Source organism: Halichoerus grypus, chromosome 10 (assembly GCF_964656455.1).
Source record: "Halichoerus grypus chromosome 10, mHalGry1.hap1.1, whole genome shotgun sequence".
Classification (NCBI taxonomy): domain Eukaryota; kingdom Metazoa; phylum Chordata; class Mammalia; order Carnivora; family Phocidae; genus Halichoerus; species Halichoerus grypus.
The window spans coordinates 65,571,254-65,591,082 of NC_135721.1; the positions used below are offsets into that span (position 1 = coordinate 65,571,254).

The following is a 19,829-nucleotide window of genomic DNA, read 5'->3' on the forward strand; positions in this document are numbered from 1 at the left end:
TACTAGTGTCTGGTGTATCAGAGTTGTAAAGGATGAAACCGAGATCTTTGGGTTAAATCAGGGAAAGAGTCATTGGAGACCGGAGACTACACTGATTCCGTGAGTACAACAAGAGCAAAGGTAGATTGGAAGGGCATTAAGAGGAGTTGATAGAGGGGCGCCTGGTTGGCTCAGTCGTTAAGCGTCTGCCTTCAGCTCAGGTCATGATCCCAGGGTCCTGGGATTGAGCCCCGCGTCGGGCTCCCTGCTCCGCGGGAAGCCTGCTTCTCCCTCTCCCACTCCCCCTGCTTGTGTTGCCTCTCTCACTGTGTCTCTCTCTGTCAAAAAAAAAAAAAAAAAAAAAAAAAAAAAAGAGGAGTTGTTAGAGAAGTAGAACATTGTAGTTAAAAAATTCTGTGAAGGATAGTAAAGTTGGAAGAATAAAAGAAATTTTAGGGGTAAGTGGTTTTTCCAGTTACAGAATGTATGTATATATGTTGTCAAACTTTTTATAAAGACAAGAAGTTTTAGTACAATTAAATGAAACCACCAAGAAATTAGTGCTGAATATATGTTACAGAAACGGAAAATGAACCTTAAGAAGAATGAAAAAAACCCTGAAATTCAATAAAGCTTATTTTCATCATATAATCTTGACATACAGAAGAATAATTTTAGGGCACCTGGGTGGCTCAGTTGGTTAAGCAACTGCCTTCGGCTCAGGTCATGATCCTGGAGTCCCTGGATCGAGTCCCGCATCGGGCTCCCTGCTCAGCAGGGAGTCTGCTTCTCCCTCTGACCCTCCCCGCTCTCATGTGCTCTCTCTCATTCTCTCTCTCTCAAATAAATAAATAAAATCTTTGAAAAAAAAAAAAAAAGGAAGAAGAATTTTAGTAGTTGTTGCTTGAGAAGTTAAAATTCTTTGAAAAGTAGCCACAGGGTTAAAAAAAAAATCATCCCACTAATCCTTGAGTTTCTAATACATGCTTAGGGTGAATTTATTTTAAGGCTTTAGAAATACATAAAAATAGATTGTCGAGAGCTGAATAAATACATAGAAAATATAGTCACAGTATCTTTGGTGAGAAAAGATAAGCATAATTGGAATATTTGATATGTAGATTTTAACATGATGTGATGAGAGGGAATTTTAAGTGCATCCATCATTTGACTGACTTTGAAAGAATCAGGGATGGTAAATTATAGGAGTATGGTGCATTGATATTCACAACTGTTCCAAAGTTATAATTTAAAAGCTATGTATCCATGGAAAAGAGAAATCTAATATAATGGAACGAAATGTTGACTATAAAGTGTTTGAAAAATTTCTAATGGACCAAATGTGGTTCTTAAATTATAGGCATGATTGTAATCATTATGAATCTCAAAGAGATGCTAAACCCATATACTCTGGATATATAATGTAAAGTAATACTAGGTAATATTATTACATCAGGTATTGCATAATGCTTTACAAATGTTAAAATTAAACAAGCACCTTCAAGATGTAAAATAATACACATTTCAGGTATTTTATTAGTAGAAAATGAAAAAAAATTCCTTTTTAAGATGAAATGCATATCCTATAGACAGTGGCTAAATTTTTAAAGTCCGTCTTAAAGAAATGGGTCACATTCATACTTTCAGATATTCAGAGTTGACATCACAAACCTTTGTTTCCTTAACTGGTACTTACCGTTCGTTCGTGGTAGATCAAAGAGTGACTATGTTTTCCTGGGAGTGGGAAAGGGAAACTAATAGTGGCCTGCAGTAGGAGTGTAAAGACCTACTTTAAAAAATCCACTCCATTAGAGATTTATATTAAAAGTTTCTTTTCTCAATGCAGGGTTTACACTCATACTTTTTCCACATTCCTAAAACTTGAAACTTACCTAGTAGTTGTACTCTGAGGAATGAGTCTTGAGTTTTGTGTGTGTGATTAGGGAAGAATGAGAGAAAATGCTTTCAAAGTGAGATCCAAGGACTGTAAAGAGAGAGAGTTTTGTGAACAAAAATAAGTTAGACTCTAGGTAACTGGGTACCTGTTATGATTCCTTCTAGCTGGGAGGCTTCAAACCCTAGCTTCTAATAATTAAAGTACTGTTTAACTTCTCCATTTTAGCCCTGTTTCTCTCCATCCCAGTGAATATAAATATCCCCGATTCTGGGCTCTTTGGAATATGTCCTCCCTATAAATGTTTATGGTACACCATATGTAATATGTCACATATTTTCTAGTCTAACTGGTAGCTGAAAGCCTAGAAAGACATATAAATGGGGATCCCAAAGTTATCTCTTGCCCTTTATATTCTGTAACAATTATATATTAAATGGTAGAAGAATCACTTTGGGGTGTCCCAAACTCCTTTGGACTTAGGTTTGTTTGTAAAATGAAAGGCTGTATTTCTGAATTCACCTACATGATTCTGTGCTATAGAATGTGAATCTTGGATTGGCTCATTATATTTGTGGGAATTGATACACATCTATCAAAATTAACTCTAACATCTTTATGTAACAAGCTCCATACTATTTCATTATACAAAACAGTTAGTTTTGTTTACCTCCTGAAAAAAAGATGGTGGATAGTGAAGATGGTGAAGTTCAGGTGGGTTTTTAAATATATTGTAGAAAGATCTTGTGTTTTAGAGTGAGAGAGACCTGGATTTCTGCTACTTAACATATGTGTGTGACTGTGCAAGGTACTATGGAAACAAGCTCAGAGAAGTTACCCAGAAAATGCTTCCATGTGTAAAGTGCCTAGCATATCCTTATGAGATACTCATTAATGAATGTTAACTCCTTTTCTTGTTTTATAGGACAAGTGAAATGCCTTCTGGAAAACTAGTATCGAAAATGTTGGGAAATTATTTAAAATAGTTATATAGCTGAGTAAATTACCAAGTTAGGTGTTAATAAGAAAAACATGGAAAGGACTACTTTTCCTACTGTGTAGGACAACTTTGTTTAATGTGAAAATTTTCTGTATTAATTACTAGTTATGCTGGGGTTTGAAGATTTTTATTAAGTTTCATAATAAATTTAACGTGATACTGAAATTCTTTTTATGTTAAAAGATTTTAGAGAGACTGTCCTATTGAGAAAGAACCTATAATCACAAATTATCTTGATTAGAATTAAGATCAATTCTACATGAGTTAATAATGCACATGTAACTTTCCTATTTGAGTAGAATCATCAACAGTAGTAAGTGGATACCTTTGTTTTGGTGATAAGATACAAGAAGGAAGGGCGCCTGGGTGGCTCAGTTGGTTAAGCGACTGCCTTCGGCTCAGGTCATGATCCTGGAGTCCCCGGATCGAGTCCCGCATCGGGCTCCCTGCTCAGCAGGGAGTCTGCTTCTCCCTCTGACCCTTCCCCCTCTCATGTGCTCTCTCTCTCTCTCTCTCTCAAATAAATAAATAAAATCTTTAAAAAAAAAAAAAAAGATACAAGAAGGAAAAAAAAGGCTGTGTAGCAAATGATTAGGTAATGCCACCTTAGTAGTTTTAAAAAAACCCCTACAATTCTAAAGGTCATTTCAAACACCAGACTTTCATTATATGTATGTTTCTGTTAATTTGTGATATCAGAAAGGCCATCTCTCTTTAGGTTCCAGTATAAGATTGATACAAAGTGACTGAATGACATACCGCATTGTTAGTGGACATGATTCGTATAATGTAATTTGTGCCTTTTTAGCTGAATGAGTTTTTTTCCATGTAGTAAAATGCATTTATTCAAAAAAGGGGAGGTAGAGTACATTATAATTCCAAGGAAATTTTTATGTTAAAAATGCCAGTTTTTTTGACTTACATTGGAAAGGGTCTTATTTAATACCTGAACAAGGAAATTTACAATGAAGGTTGACATCTTGTCTAATTACCATATATTTCTAATTACACATTATTTTAAGTTTATATATTTTAAACCATGGTTACACAATTATTGTATAGGAATATATTGAAGGTATTACCTTATTATATTTACTGGACTTTGGTTTAATTCTCTACAACTTCAAAATAGTATTGTGATATGAAACAATAGAATTATTTTTACTCTGATAAAAACAAGCTCTGAACTGAGTCCTTCATTGTATTTTTTTTTCTAAAGAACTCACTTCTTATGAGCAAGTGTTCAATATCATATAGTTAGGAAACCATTATATTATTAAAACTTGATTTTTTCTTTATATCCCAGTATTTTAAATATTTATGTGTTTCAGGATACATGAAATTAAACTGCACATTTTGATCATATCTTGACTGCAACATTAAAAATAAATAAGACCTTCAAGTAAACATGTTTCCAAATCATATTGCCAGCATGCATGAAGCTATAGCTTTTCTCTGAAGACTAAAAGCTCTGCTTGTTTGGAAAAGTCAGTGATTAGGTCTTTATAAGCAATTGAGGTTCTGTTTTCCTTCTAAACGTTCCTTTACTAATTTTTCCAAAGAGAAAAGATGCTCGTCTGCATCTTCTGGCACAAGGTTCCTAATTGAATTTGCAAGTTCAAAAAGATATTCTGTATTTCTTCCACTTGGACCAGCTGCATTAAAAATTTGTTCAGCAATGTCTTCTAGAGGTGCAGGACCAAGATAATTAGGATTATCACATGTTCCAATGTATAGCAACACAGTGAATGGTTTTGTTGTGGGATCTTTTGGATAAAAAATGACTGTCGTGGTCCTGTAGCCTCCTTTCTCTCTGAAGTCAAGGTATGCTTTTACTTCTTCTTCCTTTCCTGCTGGCAGTCTATAAGCAACACCCCAAACACAACCCTGTTGAAAAATGAAAATACAATATTTAGTATTTACAGTGCTAAAATAGGTGAAGATATATTGTGCTCTAAGAAAGTATCTTGTATATTCTTAGAAGTCAATGTAGTTTTGGGGCACCTGGGTGGCTCAGTCAGTTAAGTGTCTGCCTTTGGCTCAGGTCATGATCCCAGGGTCCTGGGATCGAGCCCGCATCTGGCTCCCTGCTCGGCGGGGAGCCTGCTTCTCCCTCTCCCACTCCCCCTGCTTGTGTTCCCTTTCTTGCTGTGTTTCTCTCTGTCAAATAAATAAATAAAATCTTAAAAAAAAAAAAAAGGTCAGTGTAGTTTTGCATTACTTAAAGTGCACTGAGAGGTACCAGCTCAACAAAAGAGGTTGCCATTTAGTATTCTGAATGGAGTAACTTACAAAGGATATTTGAAAGTTCCTGCAGCGAAAAAATGAACAAATAAAATGAATTTGCTATGGCCTTAGGTAGTTGATTACTTTTTTACAGAGCTTTTAAAACACAGAACCCTTTCTGCAAACAAGGGAACACCTGATATGTAAAAAAGATAAGTGATGCTAGCTGAAGCAGGTTGGGGTATCAAAGCCCTCCCAACCAGCACCCAGCACTTATATCCACTTACAGCCCCTCAGGTAGGCTTCACAGTGGCTACAACACTCCATGAAGCAGTTTGGAAACCAATTCCCTATACCATTAGTGAATGTTTATGGATTTAAAACTTTAGAACTCTATTTTTAATGACCAAATAAACACCTGATATTTTTTCAGTCCCACTAGTTAAAAGACATAATTTTTAAAACTTAAACAATGATAACTAACCTAGTGTGCAAGGAAATTATTCAGAATGAAGAATTTTAAAATGCTGATTTCCTTTATTGTTTAGTTTGTTCACAAAGTATCAGTAAAAACAGTAATATTTTGGCTGCAGAGGTTTTGTGTGTGTGTATGTATTAATAAAATATCTGTGATATAAGCAGGATTTACAGTTTGTAGTATAGATTCTCTATTCACAACCTTTAATTATTAACTTTAAAGACTAAACTTTAGGTTGCTAAGTAACTTCTTGAGTGAATTCAACATTCTATAGAAACGAAGTGCTGTATATTAACTTTAATTAAGAGTTACAGTTACCAGTTTGAAGCTTTTTTTTTTTTTTAAGTAGGCTCCATTCTCAACTTGGGGCTTAAACTCAGGACCTTGAGATCAAGAGTCGAATGCTGTACCAACGGGGCTAGCCAGGCACCCTGAAGCCATTTTTATATATGCTTTTCCTAATGCAAATTATGAAAGCATTTCATTTCACTATTTCACCATTATCATCTGCTGTTGATAGCTGCTTATTCTTTGTATATCGAAGTTCTTTCCAAAGTTAAATCCTTAACTTCAAAATATAAAAGTTTGTATCTGTACATCAATGAAATAATTGAAAATATTTAAGAAAACAGAGGACTATCAGGTAATTATGTTTTCTAGTGCTCCAGATCTCTTTAAAAACCTATTGTGCTATTAATAAAATTAGGCAATAAAGAAAGTGATAATTCCTGACTGGGATTTTTGCTGAGAATCGTAGACTTCTAGCAAATGTGAGAGTTTTAAGGGTTCCATTTGATTCTTAGTGGCTGTGTGAGGGCTGGCTCCATTAATTCTTAGTCAATAAACTGAATAAGAAAAGAAAAATGAAAAAAAAAAAAAGAAAATGAGACTACATGCCATTTGGTTTTATTTTGTTGTCTACCTTGCAGTCTGCATTCCAACTTTTCCCAACAGTTGAAAAGAAACACAACAAATACAGAGATGAATTCTAGACCTAGTATTCAAACTGTCTGTGATGACTGTTGATAGAATTTCATTGATTATTAAAACTGAGAAACATCTCAACATTTTATATGATTAAAGACTATACAAAAGAATAATTATACCATACCCCAGGATCTTCAACAAGAGTCACAACTCTTCCAGGCTGTTTTAAAAAAAAGTAAAAAAAAAAAAGTTTTTTTTTTTCTGAATCAGTTTTTCAACTAACCGAGCATTAGCAATTTGTTGTTGACATGGAATATTTTAATTTCATTTGTTCATACTAAACACTTTCTTAGCACTTATTTTTTATGATAAATTTTCAAGTGGATTAACTAAGAAAATACACCTTATCTTTTCTAAAAGATTCCCTTCAATTTGTGTATATTAGCTATATTACATTGACTTAAAATTGATATATTAAAAAACACACCTGTGACTAAGGCTCATCTAAAATGAAAGGTAAAGGGAGAAGCAATTATAAATAAAAGTTCTTGTCAGATTCCTATAGTTTTATTAGGGAACAAACATGCTCTTCCAGAGTGCTTTCCTCTAATAGGAAAGTGGTTCTCAAACTTTAGTGTAGATCAAAATTACCTGGAGGGTTGATAAGCATATTACTTAGCCACAGTCCCAGAGTTTCTGATCCTGTAGGTCTGGAGCTCTCTGAGAATTTGCTTTTTTTTTTTTTAAAGTACACTTCCTGTTTAGTGCCAAAGGCTATGTATCTGTTGACATGTTAGCATCATTAGTGAGGATGCTGAATTGTAAGCATTTTAACATTTTTGTTTTAACATTTGTTTGCCCACTGTTCTGGCACATAGTGATCATAAATCATTCAGATATTTGTGTCATCTTCATTGCTGTTTCCTCTAGTCTTTGTCTGTTTGTATAGACAATTTGTAACGATGGAAAACATAGGATTTTGGATTATGTTTCTTATTTAATTATATTTTCTTGTTAGTCTCATACATTTTAATAATTGCATAATATTGTATCATCAGTGAGCTATAATTTAAACATTTTTGTGTTGGGCATTTAGATTTGACTTGTTTTCTATTTAAGAAAATGCTACAATGAGGATACATATATTCATGTAGGTATTACCATATTACTTTCAACTTTAAAGTGAATTAGGAGCTATTTACTGAATACCTAGCTATGTTGTAGAGAAAATAAAACCTTGATTCTTGCTTTTAAGAGCTTGTATTGTAATTCTGGAACATGAACTTAACATGTGAATATATATAGAGAACACTTAAGGGCTAAGATGTATGGTATAAGTGCAGTAAGAATTCTGAGTCTTGGTGGTCATAAAGAAAGACAAAATTCTGGCAAAAGGGCATAATTCACAAGAGTGGACCGCTAGTGTGGACCTAGAGGCAAGACTACACAGGCTAAGTGTCTGACTTTAGCAGCTGGCCCCAACATATAAAGAAGATAATCCAGAAAGATAACTGGAGAAACAGGACAGTCAGATTTGAAAAGCCAAAGAGTGGAGGTGAAGTTAGGGGACAATGGAACATAAGAAGCCAATGAAATTTGGGAGAAATAGGAGCTACTGTAGCACTTGAGGAATGGATGACTCGTATGATAAAAGAAGTGTATGGGGAAGATCCGAGTGGTAAAGTGTATAGTATGCAAGTTAGAGTGGGAAGGAAGTAGACTTTTGAGTAAGAAATGTTAGTGGTCCAGGTGACAAGTTCTGTACTCCCCTTTTCCTTGTCTCCCCTTATATCCAGCCCAGTCATCAATTCTTGGTAGCTCTGTCTTTTGATTCTTCTGTATCTGGTTCCTCTGCATCCTTCAGTGGCTTCCTTAGGGACCTCCCTCTAGTTTTGTTTACCTCTAGTTTGTTCTCTTGGCCATGGAATGACTTTCTAGTACAAAAATTGGGCCACTCACTCCTGTGCTTTGAATTTTTCAGGGTTATAATATTCTACAGGATAAAATAAAAATTCCTCATCATGACTTTACTACAAACCTCATTTCTTACCACTTTCCCCCTCAAGCTGTACTAATTTATTTGTAACTTTTACAAACATTCATATCTTTGTATATACCAGTACTCAGTGTGGAATGCCCTTCCTTTTATATTTCTGGGATATCCTCCTGCCATTCCGTCCATAAAGGCTTGGCTGACTCCCCAGGCAACTCTGTAGCAGCTCCTTCTAAACTCTTCATTTCTCCTTTTATTCACTTCCCTGTGGCACTTGTCAGGTATTGTTGTTTGCATAGGTGTCTCCTACTTGTATATGTAAGTGCTCAGTAGTAATTGTTGAAAGAGGGAAGTCCTGGACTTTAGGTGGTGGCAGTTGAAACAGAAAACATAAGGAATCATTTTAAGGGGAAATAAACGGACTCCCTGTGATTGCTTATAGATGATACAGACATGGACTTTTGGCACTACTGATAAATTTACTTGGAAATATTTTCTTTTCTTTTGTAAAGATTGATTTATTTTAGAGAGAGAGCAAGAGTGGGGCAGAGGGAGAAGGAGAATCTCAAGCAGACTCCCCACTGAGCAGGGAGCTGGCATGCAGATCTCACAACTCTGAGGTCATGACCTGAGCTGAAATCAAGAGTCAGATACTCAACCGACAGAGTCACCCAGCACCCCTTGGAAATATTTTCTAAAACTTAAACTTTTTGTCCCTAAAATAAATATGTTATTGAGAAACAGTGTACATTTGTAAATCACATGAAAGCTTTATTTTAGGGGATTGAAACTAAAGAAGGGGTCTTTGAAGCTGAATAGTATTGGAGGATATCGTGAAATATGGGGCATTATGGGTGCTTTGAGTAATGAGTAATTCTTCTAGATCTAGAAAATTTAGATCTAGATCTAGATCTAGAACAGTTAGAGATTTAGTAAATGTTCATGATTATCTCTTGTGTTAAAATGTTTCTTTTTGAAGTTGAAATATATTTTCTCTGCTGTGAAAACAATGTTCACATTTAAATGAATCCTTAATTTGGTGAGATGCTGCTAGCTTTGTTATATATAAATGAGATGCTTAATAAAACTTAGGAAGAAATTAAAGTTTAATGAAACTAAAAAGAAAGCATAATTGAATAAAGCAAGTAGGTTTGGTATTTTTTCACAAATGTCACATTGCAGTGTGTGGAAATGAGCCTAACATTTGTTTAATAATATCACATTTCATATGTAATGATGACTAACTTACTAGGAGCATATGTTGCTGTAAAAAACATAGTCCTATAAAACATCCATGTCATTCTTCTAATTTGCTGGATATCTCTGTAGCCTTTTGTATTCTTGTTTGACAGTTAAGATTTATATAAAGCTGGTGATCCACTATAATAAAAAATGTTAAGTAAATAATGTTCTTTCCTTTTTTTTTTTTTTTTTTAAAGATTTTATTTATTTGACAGAGAGAGACACAGCAGGAGAGGGAACACAAGCAGGGGGAGTGGGAGAGGGAGAAGCAGGCTACCTGCTGAGCAAAGAGCCCAATGTGGGGCTCCATCCCAGGACCCTGAGATCATGACCTGAGCCGAAGGCAGACGCCCAATGACTGAGCCACAACAGAACAGTATACTTAGAAAACGTTTGTTACTTAGACTTTCCTGTAATTTGCTATGATGGCTCCTTTAAATAAAAGTAGGTGTAAAACTATAGCAGTCTCCCTGGCTCCTACTTTACCTGTCCTATATTTTAGTAAATGTAAGTAAAAAAATACTGGCTTTTATAGCTCCTTTCTTCTTTTAAAGAATCATGGCTGTTGCATTTACTTGACAACTTCTTGTTCTAGTCCAACAGTGTACATATCTCAATGTGCTATATAACAAACACATCATACATTTTGATTGAAACTAGAGTAGAGGGGCACCTGGGTGGCTCAGCGTCTGCCTTCGGCTCAGGTCATGATCCCAGGGTCTTGGGATCAAGCCCCATGTCGGGTCTGCTTCTCCCTCTCCCTCTTGACCCCTGCTCGTGCTCTCTCTCTCTCTCAAATAAACAATCAAAATCTTTAAAAAACCCCCAAAAAACTAGAGTAGTAAAATATGCTATTAAAACCATATTTATGGGGCTCCAGGGTGGCTCAGTCGGTTAAGCGTAGGACTCTTGATTACGGCTCAGGTCATAATCTCAGGGTGGTGAGATCAAGCCTCCTTATCAGGCTCTGTGCTGGACATGTAGCCTGCATGCATGAGGCTCTCTCCCTCTCCCTCTGCCCCTACCCATGCCCCTCCCCCCCCATTCGTGTGCAGATGCTCTTTCTCTCTCTAAAAACAAAACAAAATAACCAAAAAACAAAACCATATTTGTAAGCATTTAACACTTGGTCATTAAAATTTGGAGGCTGGGTTAAGGCTTTTCTCTTAATAGAAATTTTAAGTGTCCATATCTGACAACTCAAAAGGCATTTTACTTCACTTAGTTTTATTTTATTAACAAGTTTCATTTTACTTAATTCTTTAAAGTCTTAAATATCGTTTTATAACATTTTTTTTTAAAAAAAGATTTTATTTTTAAGTAATCTCTACACCCAATGTGGGGCTCAAGTTTACAACCGCAAAATCAAGACTTGCATGCTCTATGGATTGAGCCAGCCAGGTGCCCTTGTTTATAATATTCTTGAAGAAATTTTTGCCATTAAGTTTCTGTTATCTTACCAATGTGCATTTCCCCTAAGTAACTCCCCTGTTTTCAAGTCATCTGCCTACCTTAAAGCCAGATTCTAGCATTTTAAATATTGTGTTTTGGGGCCAATATTAATTTCTTTTTAAAAAACAGTAATCAAGGGCGCCTGGGTGGCTCAGTTGGTTAAGCGACTGCCTTCGGTTCAGGTCATGATCCTGGAGTCCAGGGATCGAGTCCCACATCGGGCTCCCTGCTTAGCAGGGAGTCTGCTTCTCCCTCTGACTCTCCCCCCTCTTGTGCTCTCTCTCTCTCTCTCTCTCATATAAATAAAATCTTTAAAAAAAAAACTGTTAAAAACAGTAATCAAGCTCATATAACTCTGAGTACTTTAAAGAACATATAAACAATAAAAAATTTTGTACCCTTCCAAAAGTTAGGAGATTAACTAAAACACGTATTTATGGTATCCAAATTGTTACGCAAAACTTAGTCTTCTTTGTGGACTGGTTGTTTTGAAGCCAATGCAAGGCTGATTTGCATAAGCAGTGAGCTGCTACTAGTTCTCTGTACACGTATTTTGGGATGAATGTCTTTGTATGACTGAAAAATGGATCAAAGAACTTCCATTTCACATTCATAATTTAGAGGAGAAACATGGGGAAATATTAAAATAATGTTGGATACAGTAATACAGTGGTACTGTGTTACTCAAGTAACAAACCAGGAACTCATTTAACTTTGCCGGTACCTGACAACCAAAGTAAGTGATCAAAGTAAGCTCCTTAATAACCGGAGATAATTTTGGAAAATAGTTCTTCTTTGACCTTAGGTGTCATAAAATAAAACCTTTGGAAAGATACAAAGAAACCTCAGAAATAACATGCTCGTTTAAACTGAAACCAGTGAAAGTCTGCCAGAATGCAGAAATGCCAACAATTTTAACTGATAAAAAGTTGAATGTGCAAGTTGATTTTGGTATTTCAACTCCGTGGTGACACGAAGATCGATCTTCCCGCCTGTTTTTTTTTTTTTCTTGGCAGAGGTTGCCAAGAGATGGGGCCCCCTCCCAGCACGTCAGCCTTGTGCTAGCTTGTGTGCTTGTGCCCACGTTTCTTGCTTCCTCAAGAAACTAACCACCCCCATCTCAAGTGGCTTCGGAAGGAGTGCCCTTGGTTTGGGAGAGAGGTAGGGGGCAGGTGGCCGAGGAAACTACACCCTTAGAAACGTTGGGTTGTAGGTCCAGCAAAGCTGGGCGAGGAGTTGGGGAGCGGCGCTGCAGGGCAGTAAGGGTGGGGGTACTGGTTGGCGCCTCACCTTGCCGGGGACCCCGCGATGATCGGTGCTTCCCTGCCAGAAGCGCCTGTTGTAGCCTGTGATGTATCCGACCATCTTGTCCTGATAAGGGAAGTCCACCTTCCAGATCAGAGACCCATAACCAAAAACCCACATCCTTCCCTTGCTCCTCCGCTGCGGCGGCGGTCGACCCTCAGCTTTGGTCTCTACCTTGCCGGCACCAGTGGGTATTGCAGCCTCCCCGACGCAAGTAACCGGCTGGGCGGGCGCAGGCGCAGTGGCCGCACTGCCTGCTCGGGGCGCAAAGCACACTGGGACACGTAGTTCGAGGATCGTCTTCCGACTCCGTGAGCGTTGTTTTACTTGGTTGCTTAGGGTATCAAGGATGGACCTTCCGTATGCTAAGCAATGGGATTCTTTCGTAGTCTCTGCAACTCACCCTAACCGTCTGGTGCGTGTATGCAGAAGACTACAACACCCATAATCCTTTCCTGGGATTTGGGGCTCTGAGGTTGGAACTGTCCGCTTCTTTCGAGCGGGTACAAGGAGAAGCGAAGCGCCAGGAGTCGGCTGCTGCTGGTATAGACTAGATACCGGGAAGGGATGTACCGGCACTGCGTTTGGCACGTAGGAAGACATTTTGTTCTTTGAAAACTGGGTTTCTGCCAATTTAACAGCCGCCAGAGGAGCGCAAGCTGTGAATGCCGTATTTGGCTTTACACTTAAAAAACAGAAACAAAACCAAACAAAAAACCAAAAACTTCCGTATGTCTGCCTTTCACATAAAGCAGAACTTTTACGTCTGCGAAAGAGCTATTGTTTCAACTCATTTAAATTTTACGCGCAAAACGACCTTATTCATCTTTAGTATTCTCAGCAACTCACTCAGAAAAGGGTAAGCAAAGGTTCCTTGCCTCATGCACAGGCTTTAGAAACGATCTGTGGAACCAGAAATTGTATACAGAATTTGCTGTCTGTGTGCATTCTGGGGGAGAAGCTTCATAGCTTTCATGAGTTTCTCCAACAGGTCAAGATTCTAAAAATTGTTAAGATCTGCTGGTTAGAACTTACTGCTCCAAAATATTTTTTAGGAAACTCACTTGGACCAGCACGGCTGTGTTTCTGTGTGTAAAAAGAGAAGCTTTAGCAAATTCTTGTCTTTAGCTACACAAAAGAATTTTAAAACACCCAGATTCAAAGAGTATTATTTGAACTCTTTTTTTTTTTTTTTAAGATTTTATTTATTTATTTGACAGAGAGAGCCAGAGAGCACAAGTGGAGAGAATGGCAGAGGGAGAGGGAGAAGCAGGCTCCCCACTTGAGCAGGGAGCCCAATGCGGGGCTCCATCCCAGGACCCTGGGATCATGACCGGAGCCGAAGGCAGACGCCCAACCATCTGGGCCACCCAGGCGCCCAGTATTATTTGAACTCTTAAGAAATCAGCAGGAAACTGCTACAAAGAAAAACTTAGTTTAAGAATTACCAGGTCTTTTCATATATTACCCAAGTTTAAGTTTCACATTACCTGGGATGGTTGGTTTCCACCAATTTCGAACTTTTTCGAAAAATTTCAAACATAAAGAATTTTTTAGAAGTATAGTAATCACTCATATACTCTCTACATGGATCCAATAATTGACATTTTGCCTGTTACTTTATTTTTTTTCTCTCTCTGTACTTTTTAATCTAAAACATTTGAAGTAAGTTGCATGTGTTACTTTTCCCTGCTAAATACTTAAAGAATAAGGACTTTCTCCTAAAAACCACAATACCATTATCACATCTGAGAAAATTAACAAAATTACATCATCAAATGTCTATTACATATTCAAATTTCCTTATTGTCTCACAATTGCTTTTTGTAGCTGATATTTTGATACTTTTTTTCACCATCCAGGATCCATTTAAGGTTTATACATCACATATGGTTGTTTGACCTTGTAGTCATTTAGTCAAGAACACGCGAAGGTTTTTATTTTATAAAAGGAGATCTTGCATACAGTTTATGCGTGTTAACTAGTTGGTATTAAGGGTTGAGGGGAATGATGCTGCTATGATAGTGCATTTCTTTTGGCTTCTCCTTCCCTTAAGAAGCTCAAAGATACTACCCAGTTCTGATGTTTTTTTTTTCCAGGTTACTGTCTGTTAATCTAGATCCGTTAACATTTGTTGTTAACTGTGAGAAAAGCCAGTAAAATTTGGAAAGGGATTCATACTTGTTTTTACTCAAATGCTCTTTTTTAGTCTTTGGAGGGGTATTCTTATGTGTGTGTTTGTTTTTCCTACATAGAAACAATTTTTTTCTTACTTTTTTTTTTTAATTTTTATTATGTTAATCACCATACATTACGTCATTAGTTTTTGATGTAGTGTTCCCTGATTCATTGTTTGTGCATAACACCCGGTGCTCCATGCAGAACGTGCCCTCTTTAATACCCATCACCAGGCTAACCCATCCTCCCACCCCCCTCCCCTCTAGAACCCTCAGTTTGTTTTTCAGAGTTCATCCTCTCATGGTTCGTCTCCCCCTCCGATTTCCCCCCTTTCATTCTTCCCCTCCTGCTATATTCTTCTTCTTCTTCTTTTTTTTTCTTAACATATATTGCATTATTTGTTTCAGAGGTACAGATCTGTGATTCAACAGTCTTGCACAATTCACAGCGCTCACCATAGCACATACCCTCCCCAGTGTCTACCACCCAGCCACCCCATCCCTACCACCCACCCCCACTCCAGCAACCCTCAGTTTGTTTCCTGAGATTAAGAATTCCTCATATCAGTGAGGTCATATGATACATGTTTTTCTCTGATTGACTTATTTCGCTCAGCATAACACCCTCCAGTTCCATCCACGTTGTTGCAAATGGCAAGATCTCTTTCCTTTTGATGGCTGCATAATATTCCATTGTATATATATACCACTTCTTCTTTATCCATTCATCTGTCGATGGACATCTTGGCTCTTTCCACACTTTGGCTATTGTGGACATTGCTGCTATAAACATTGGGGTGCACGTACGCCTTCAGATCCCTACATTTGTATCTTTGGGGTAAATACCCATTAGTGCAATTGCTGGATCATATGGTAGCTCTATTTTCACCTTTTTGAGGAACCTCCATACTGTTTTCCAGAGTGGTTGCACCAGCTTGCATTCCCACCAACAGTGTAGGAGGGTTCCCCTTTCTCTGCATCCCCGCCAACATCTGTCATTTCCTGACTTGTTAATTTTAGCCATTCTGACTGGTGTGAGGTGGTATCTCATTGAGGTTTTGGTTTGGATTTCCCTGATGCCGAGCAATGTTGAGCACTTTTTCATGTGTCTGTTGGCCATTTGGATGTCTTCTTTGGAGAAATGTCTGTTCATGTCTTCTGCCCATTTCTTGACTGGATTCTTTGTTCTTTGGGTGTTGAGTTTGATAAGTTCTTTATGGATTTTGGATACCAGCCCTTTATCTGTAGTGTCATTTGCAAATATCTTCTCCCATTCTATAGGTTGTCTTTTGGTTTTGTTGACTGTTTCTTTTGCTGTGCAAAAGCTTTTTATCTTGATGAAGTCCCAATAGTTCATTTTTGCCCTTGCTTCCCTTGCCTTTGGCGATGTTTCTAGGAAGAAGTTGCCGCGGCTGAGGTCGAAGAGGTTGCTGCCTGTGTTCTCCTTTAGGATTTTGATGGACTCCTGTCTCACATTTAGGTCTTTCAACCATTTGGAGTCTATTTTTGTGTGTGGTGTAAGAAAATGGTCCAGTTTCATTCTTCTGCATGTGGCTATCCAATTTTCCCAACACCATTTGTTGAAGAGACTGTCTTTTTTCCATTGGACATTCTTTCCTGCTTTGTCAAAGATGAGTTGACCATAGAGTTGAGGGTCCATTTCTGGGCTCTCTGTTCTGTTCCATTGATCTATGTGTCTGTTTTTGTGCCAGTACCATACTGTCTTGATGATGACAGCTTTGTAATAGAGCTTGAAGTTCGGAATTGTGATGCCACCAGCTTTGCTTTTCTTTTTCAACATTCCTCTGGCTATTTGGGGTCTTTTCTGGTTCCATACAAATTTTAGGATTATTTGTTCCATTTCTTTGAAAAAAAGTGGATGGTATTTTGATGGGGATTGAAGGGAGTGTGTAGATTGCTCTAGGTAGCATTGACATCTTCACAATATTTGCTCTTCCAATCCGTGAGCATGGAACGTTTTTCCATTTCTTTGTGTCTTCCTCAATTTCTTTCATGGGTATTTTATAGTTTTCTGAGTACATATTCTTTGCCTCTTTGGTTAGATTTCTTCCTAGGTATCTTATGGTTTTGGGTGCAATTGTAAATGGGATCGACTCCTTAATTTCTCTTTCTTCTGTCTTGTTGTTGGTGTATAGGAATGCCACTGATTTCTGTGCATTGATTTTACATCCTGCCACTTGACTGAATTCCTGTATGAGTTCTAGCAGTTTTGGGGTGGAGTCTTTTGGGTTTTCCACATAAAGTATCGTATCATCTGCAAAGAGTGAGAGTTTGACTTCTTCTTTGCCGATTCAGATGCCTTTGATTTCTTTTTGTTGTCTGATTGCTGTGGCTAGGACTTCTAATACTATGTTGAATAGCAGTGGTGATAGTGGACATCCCTGCCGTGTTCCTGACCTTAGGGGGAAAGCTCTCAGTTTTTCCCCATTGAGACTGATACTCGCTGTGGGTTTTTCATAGATGGCTTTTATGATATTGAGCTATGTACCCTCTATGCCTATACTCTGAAGAGTTTTGATCAAGAAAGGATGCTGTACTTTGTCAAAGGTTTTTTCTGCATCTATTGAGAGGATCATATGGTTCTTGTTCTTTCTTTTGTTAATGTATTGTATCACGTTGATTGATTTGCGGATGTTGAACCAACCTTGCAGCCCAGGGATAAATGCCACTTGGTCGTGGTGAATAATCCTTTTAATGGACTGTTGGATCCTATTGGCTAGTATTTTGGTGAGAATTTTTGCATCCATGTTCATCAAGGATATTGGTTTGTAATTCTCCTTTTTGATGGGGTCTTTGTCTGGTTTTGGGATCAAGGTAATGGTGGCCTCATAAAACGAGTTTGGAAGTTTTGCTTCCATTTCTATTTTTTGGAACAGTTTCAGAAGAATAGGTATTAATTCTTCTTTAAATGTTTGGTAGAATTCTCCTGGGAAGCCATCTGGCCCTGGGCTTTTGTTTGTTGGGAGATTTTTGATGACTGCTTCAATTTCCTTAGTGGTTATAGGTCTGTTCAGGTTTTCTATTTCTTCCTGGTTCAGTTTTGGTAGTTGATACATGTCTAGGAATGCATCCATTTCTTCCAGGTTATCTAATTTGCTGGCATAGAGTTGCTCATAATATGTTCTTATAATTGTTTGTATTTCTTTGGTGTTGGTTGTGATCTCTCCTTTTTCATTCATGATTTTGTTGATTTGGGTCATTTCTCTTTTCTTTTTGATAAGTCTGGCCAGGGGGTTATCAATCTTGTTAATTCTTTCAAAGAACCAGCTCCTAGTTTCGTTGATCTGTTCTACTGTTCTTTTGGTTTCTATTTCATTGATTTCTGCTCTGATCTTTATTATTTCTCTTCTCCTGCTGGGTTTAGGCTTTATTTGCTGTTCTTTCTCCAGCTCCTTTAGGTGTAGGGTTAGGTTGTGTATTTGAGACTTTTCTTGTTTCTTGAGAAAGGCTTGTATTGCTAGATACTTTCCTCTTAGGACTGCCTTTGCTGCATCCCGAAGATTTTGAACAATTGTGTTTTCATTTTCATTTGTTTCCATGAATTTTTTTAATTCTTCTTTCATTTCCTGGTTGACCCATTCATTCTTCAGTAGGATGCTCTTTAGCCTCCATGTATTTGAGTTCTTTCCGACTTTCCTCTTGTGATTGAGTTCTAGTTTCAAAGCATTGTGGTCTGAAAATATGCAGGGAATGATCCCAATCTTTTGGTACCGGTTGAGACCTGATTTGTGACCTAGGATGTGATCGATTCTGGAGAATGTTCCATGGGCATTAGAGAAGCATGTATATTCCGTTGCTTTGGGATGTCTGTGAAGTCCATCTGGTCCAGTGTGTCATTTAAAGTCTTTATTTCCTTGTTGATCTTTTGCTTAGATGATCTGTCCATTTCACTGAGGGGGGTATTAAAGTCCCCCACTATTATTGTATTGTTGTCAATGTGTTTCTTTGCTTTCATTATTAATTGCCTTATATAATTAGCTGCTCCCGTGTTAGGGGCATAGATATTTACAATTGTTAGATCTTCTTGTTGGATAGACCCTTTAAATAGGATATAGTGTCCTTCTTCATCTCTTATTACAGTCTTTGGTTTAAAATCTAATTTGTGTGATATAAGGATTGCCACCCCAGCTTTCTTTTGGTGTCTGTTAGCATGGTAAATGGTTTTCCACCCCCCCACTTTTCAATCTGGAGGTGTCTTTGGGTCTAAAATGAGTCTCTTGCAGACAGCATATCGATGGGTCTTGTTTTTTAATCCAATCTGATAGCCTGTGTCTTTTGATTGGGGCATTTAGCCCATTTGCATTCAGGGTAACTATTGAAAGATATGAATTTAGTGCCATTGTATTGCCTGTAGGGTGACTGTTACTGTATATTGTCTGTGTTCCTTTCTGGTCTATGTTGCATTTAGGCTCTCTCTTTGCTTAGAGGACCCCTTTCAATATTTCTTGTAGGGCTGGTTTCGTGTTTGCAAATTCCTTTAGTTTTTGTTTGTCCTGGAAGCTTTTTATCTCTCCTTCTATTTTCAAGGGCAGCCTAGCTGGATATAGTATTCTTGGCCGCATATTTTTCTCATTTAGTGCTCTGAATATATACTGCCAGTCCTTTCTGGCCAGCCAGGTCTCTGTGGATAGTTCTGTTGCCAGTCTAATGTTCGTACCATTTTAGGTTACATATCTCTTCTCCTGAGCTGCTTTCAGGATTTCTCTTTGTCTCTGAGACTCGTAAGTTTTACTATTAGATGTCGGGGTGTTGACCTATTTTTATGGATTTTGAGAGGGGTTCTCTGTGCTTCCTGGATTTTGATGACTGTTTCCTTCCCCAAATTAGGGAAGTTCTCTGCTATAATTTGCTCCACTATACCTTCTGCCCCTCTCTCTCTTTCTTCTTCTTCTGGGATCTCAATTATTCTAATGTTGTTTCGTCTTATGGTATCGTTTATCTCTCGAATTCTGCTCTCGTGATCCAGTAGTTGCTTCTCTCTTTTTTTCTCAGCTTCTTTATTTTCCATCATTTGGTCTTCTGTATCACTGATTCTCTCTTCTGCCTCATTTATCCTAGCAGTTAGCGCCCCCATTTTTGATTGCACCTCATTAATAGCTTTTTGGATTTCAACTTGGTTAGATTTTAGTTCTTTT

At 37.6% G+C, this 19,829-nt stretch overlaps 2 protein-coding genes across 4 annotated transcripts in view; one reads left to right on the forward strand and one right to left on the reverse strand.

Moving 5' to 3' along the window:
* Nucleotides 1-19,829, forward strand: part of ASB3 (ankyrin repeat and SOCS box containing 3) — a 162,335-nt gene that overhangs the window by 61,163 nt on the left and 81,343 nt on the right. The window lies entirely within an intron of this gene.
* CHAC2 (ChaC glutathione specific gamma-glutamylcyclotransferase 2) lies at nucleotides 3,691-12,750 on the reverse strand. 2 transcript variants are annotated; one of them, XM_036105112.2, is made up of 3 exons: nucleotides 12,482-12,750; nucleotides 6,689-6,724; nucleotides 3,691-4,760 (listed from the first exon to the last, which is right to left on the reverse strand). In XM_036105112.2, exons 1-3 carry the CDS (start codon nucleotides 12,614-12,616, stop codon nucleotides 4,377-4,379), a joined length of 555 nt encoding a protein of 184 aa, XP_035961005.1. In that variant the 5' UTR covers nucleotides 12,617-12,750; the 3' UTR covers nucleotides 3,691-4,376. The 2 variants fall into 2 exon arrangements, with proteins under 2 accessions (XP_035961005.1, XP_035961011.1); XM_036105118.2 differs by lacking the exon at nucleotides 6,689-6,724.

Bases quoted from the DNA above. Each gene is read 5' to 3' on its own strand.
- CHAC2 (XM_036105112.2), bottom strand. From the start codon at position 12,616: ATGTGGGTTTTTGGTTATGGGTCTCTGATCTGGAAGGTGGACTTCCCT. The intron at 6,725-12,481 runs GTGAGGCGCCAA...TTTTTAAAACAG, and splicing joins ATCGCGGGGTCCCCGGCAAG to CCTGGAAGAGTTGTGACTCT. The intron at 4,761-6,688 runs GTATGGTATAAT...ATTTTTCAACAG, and splicing joins CTCTTGTTGAAGATCCTGGG to GGTTGTGTTTGGGGTGTTGC.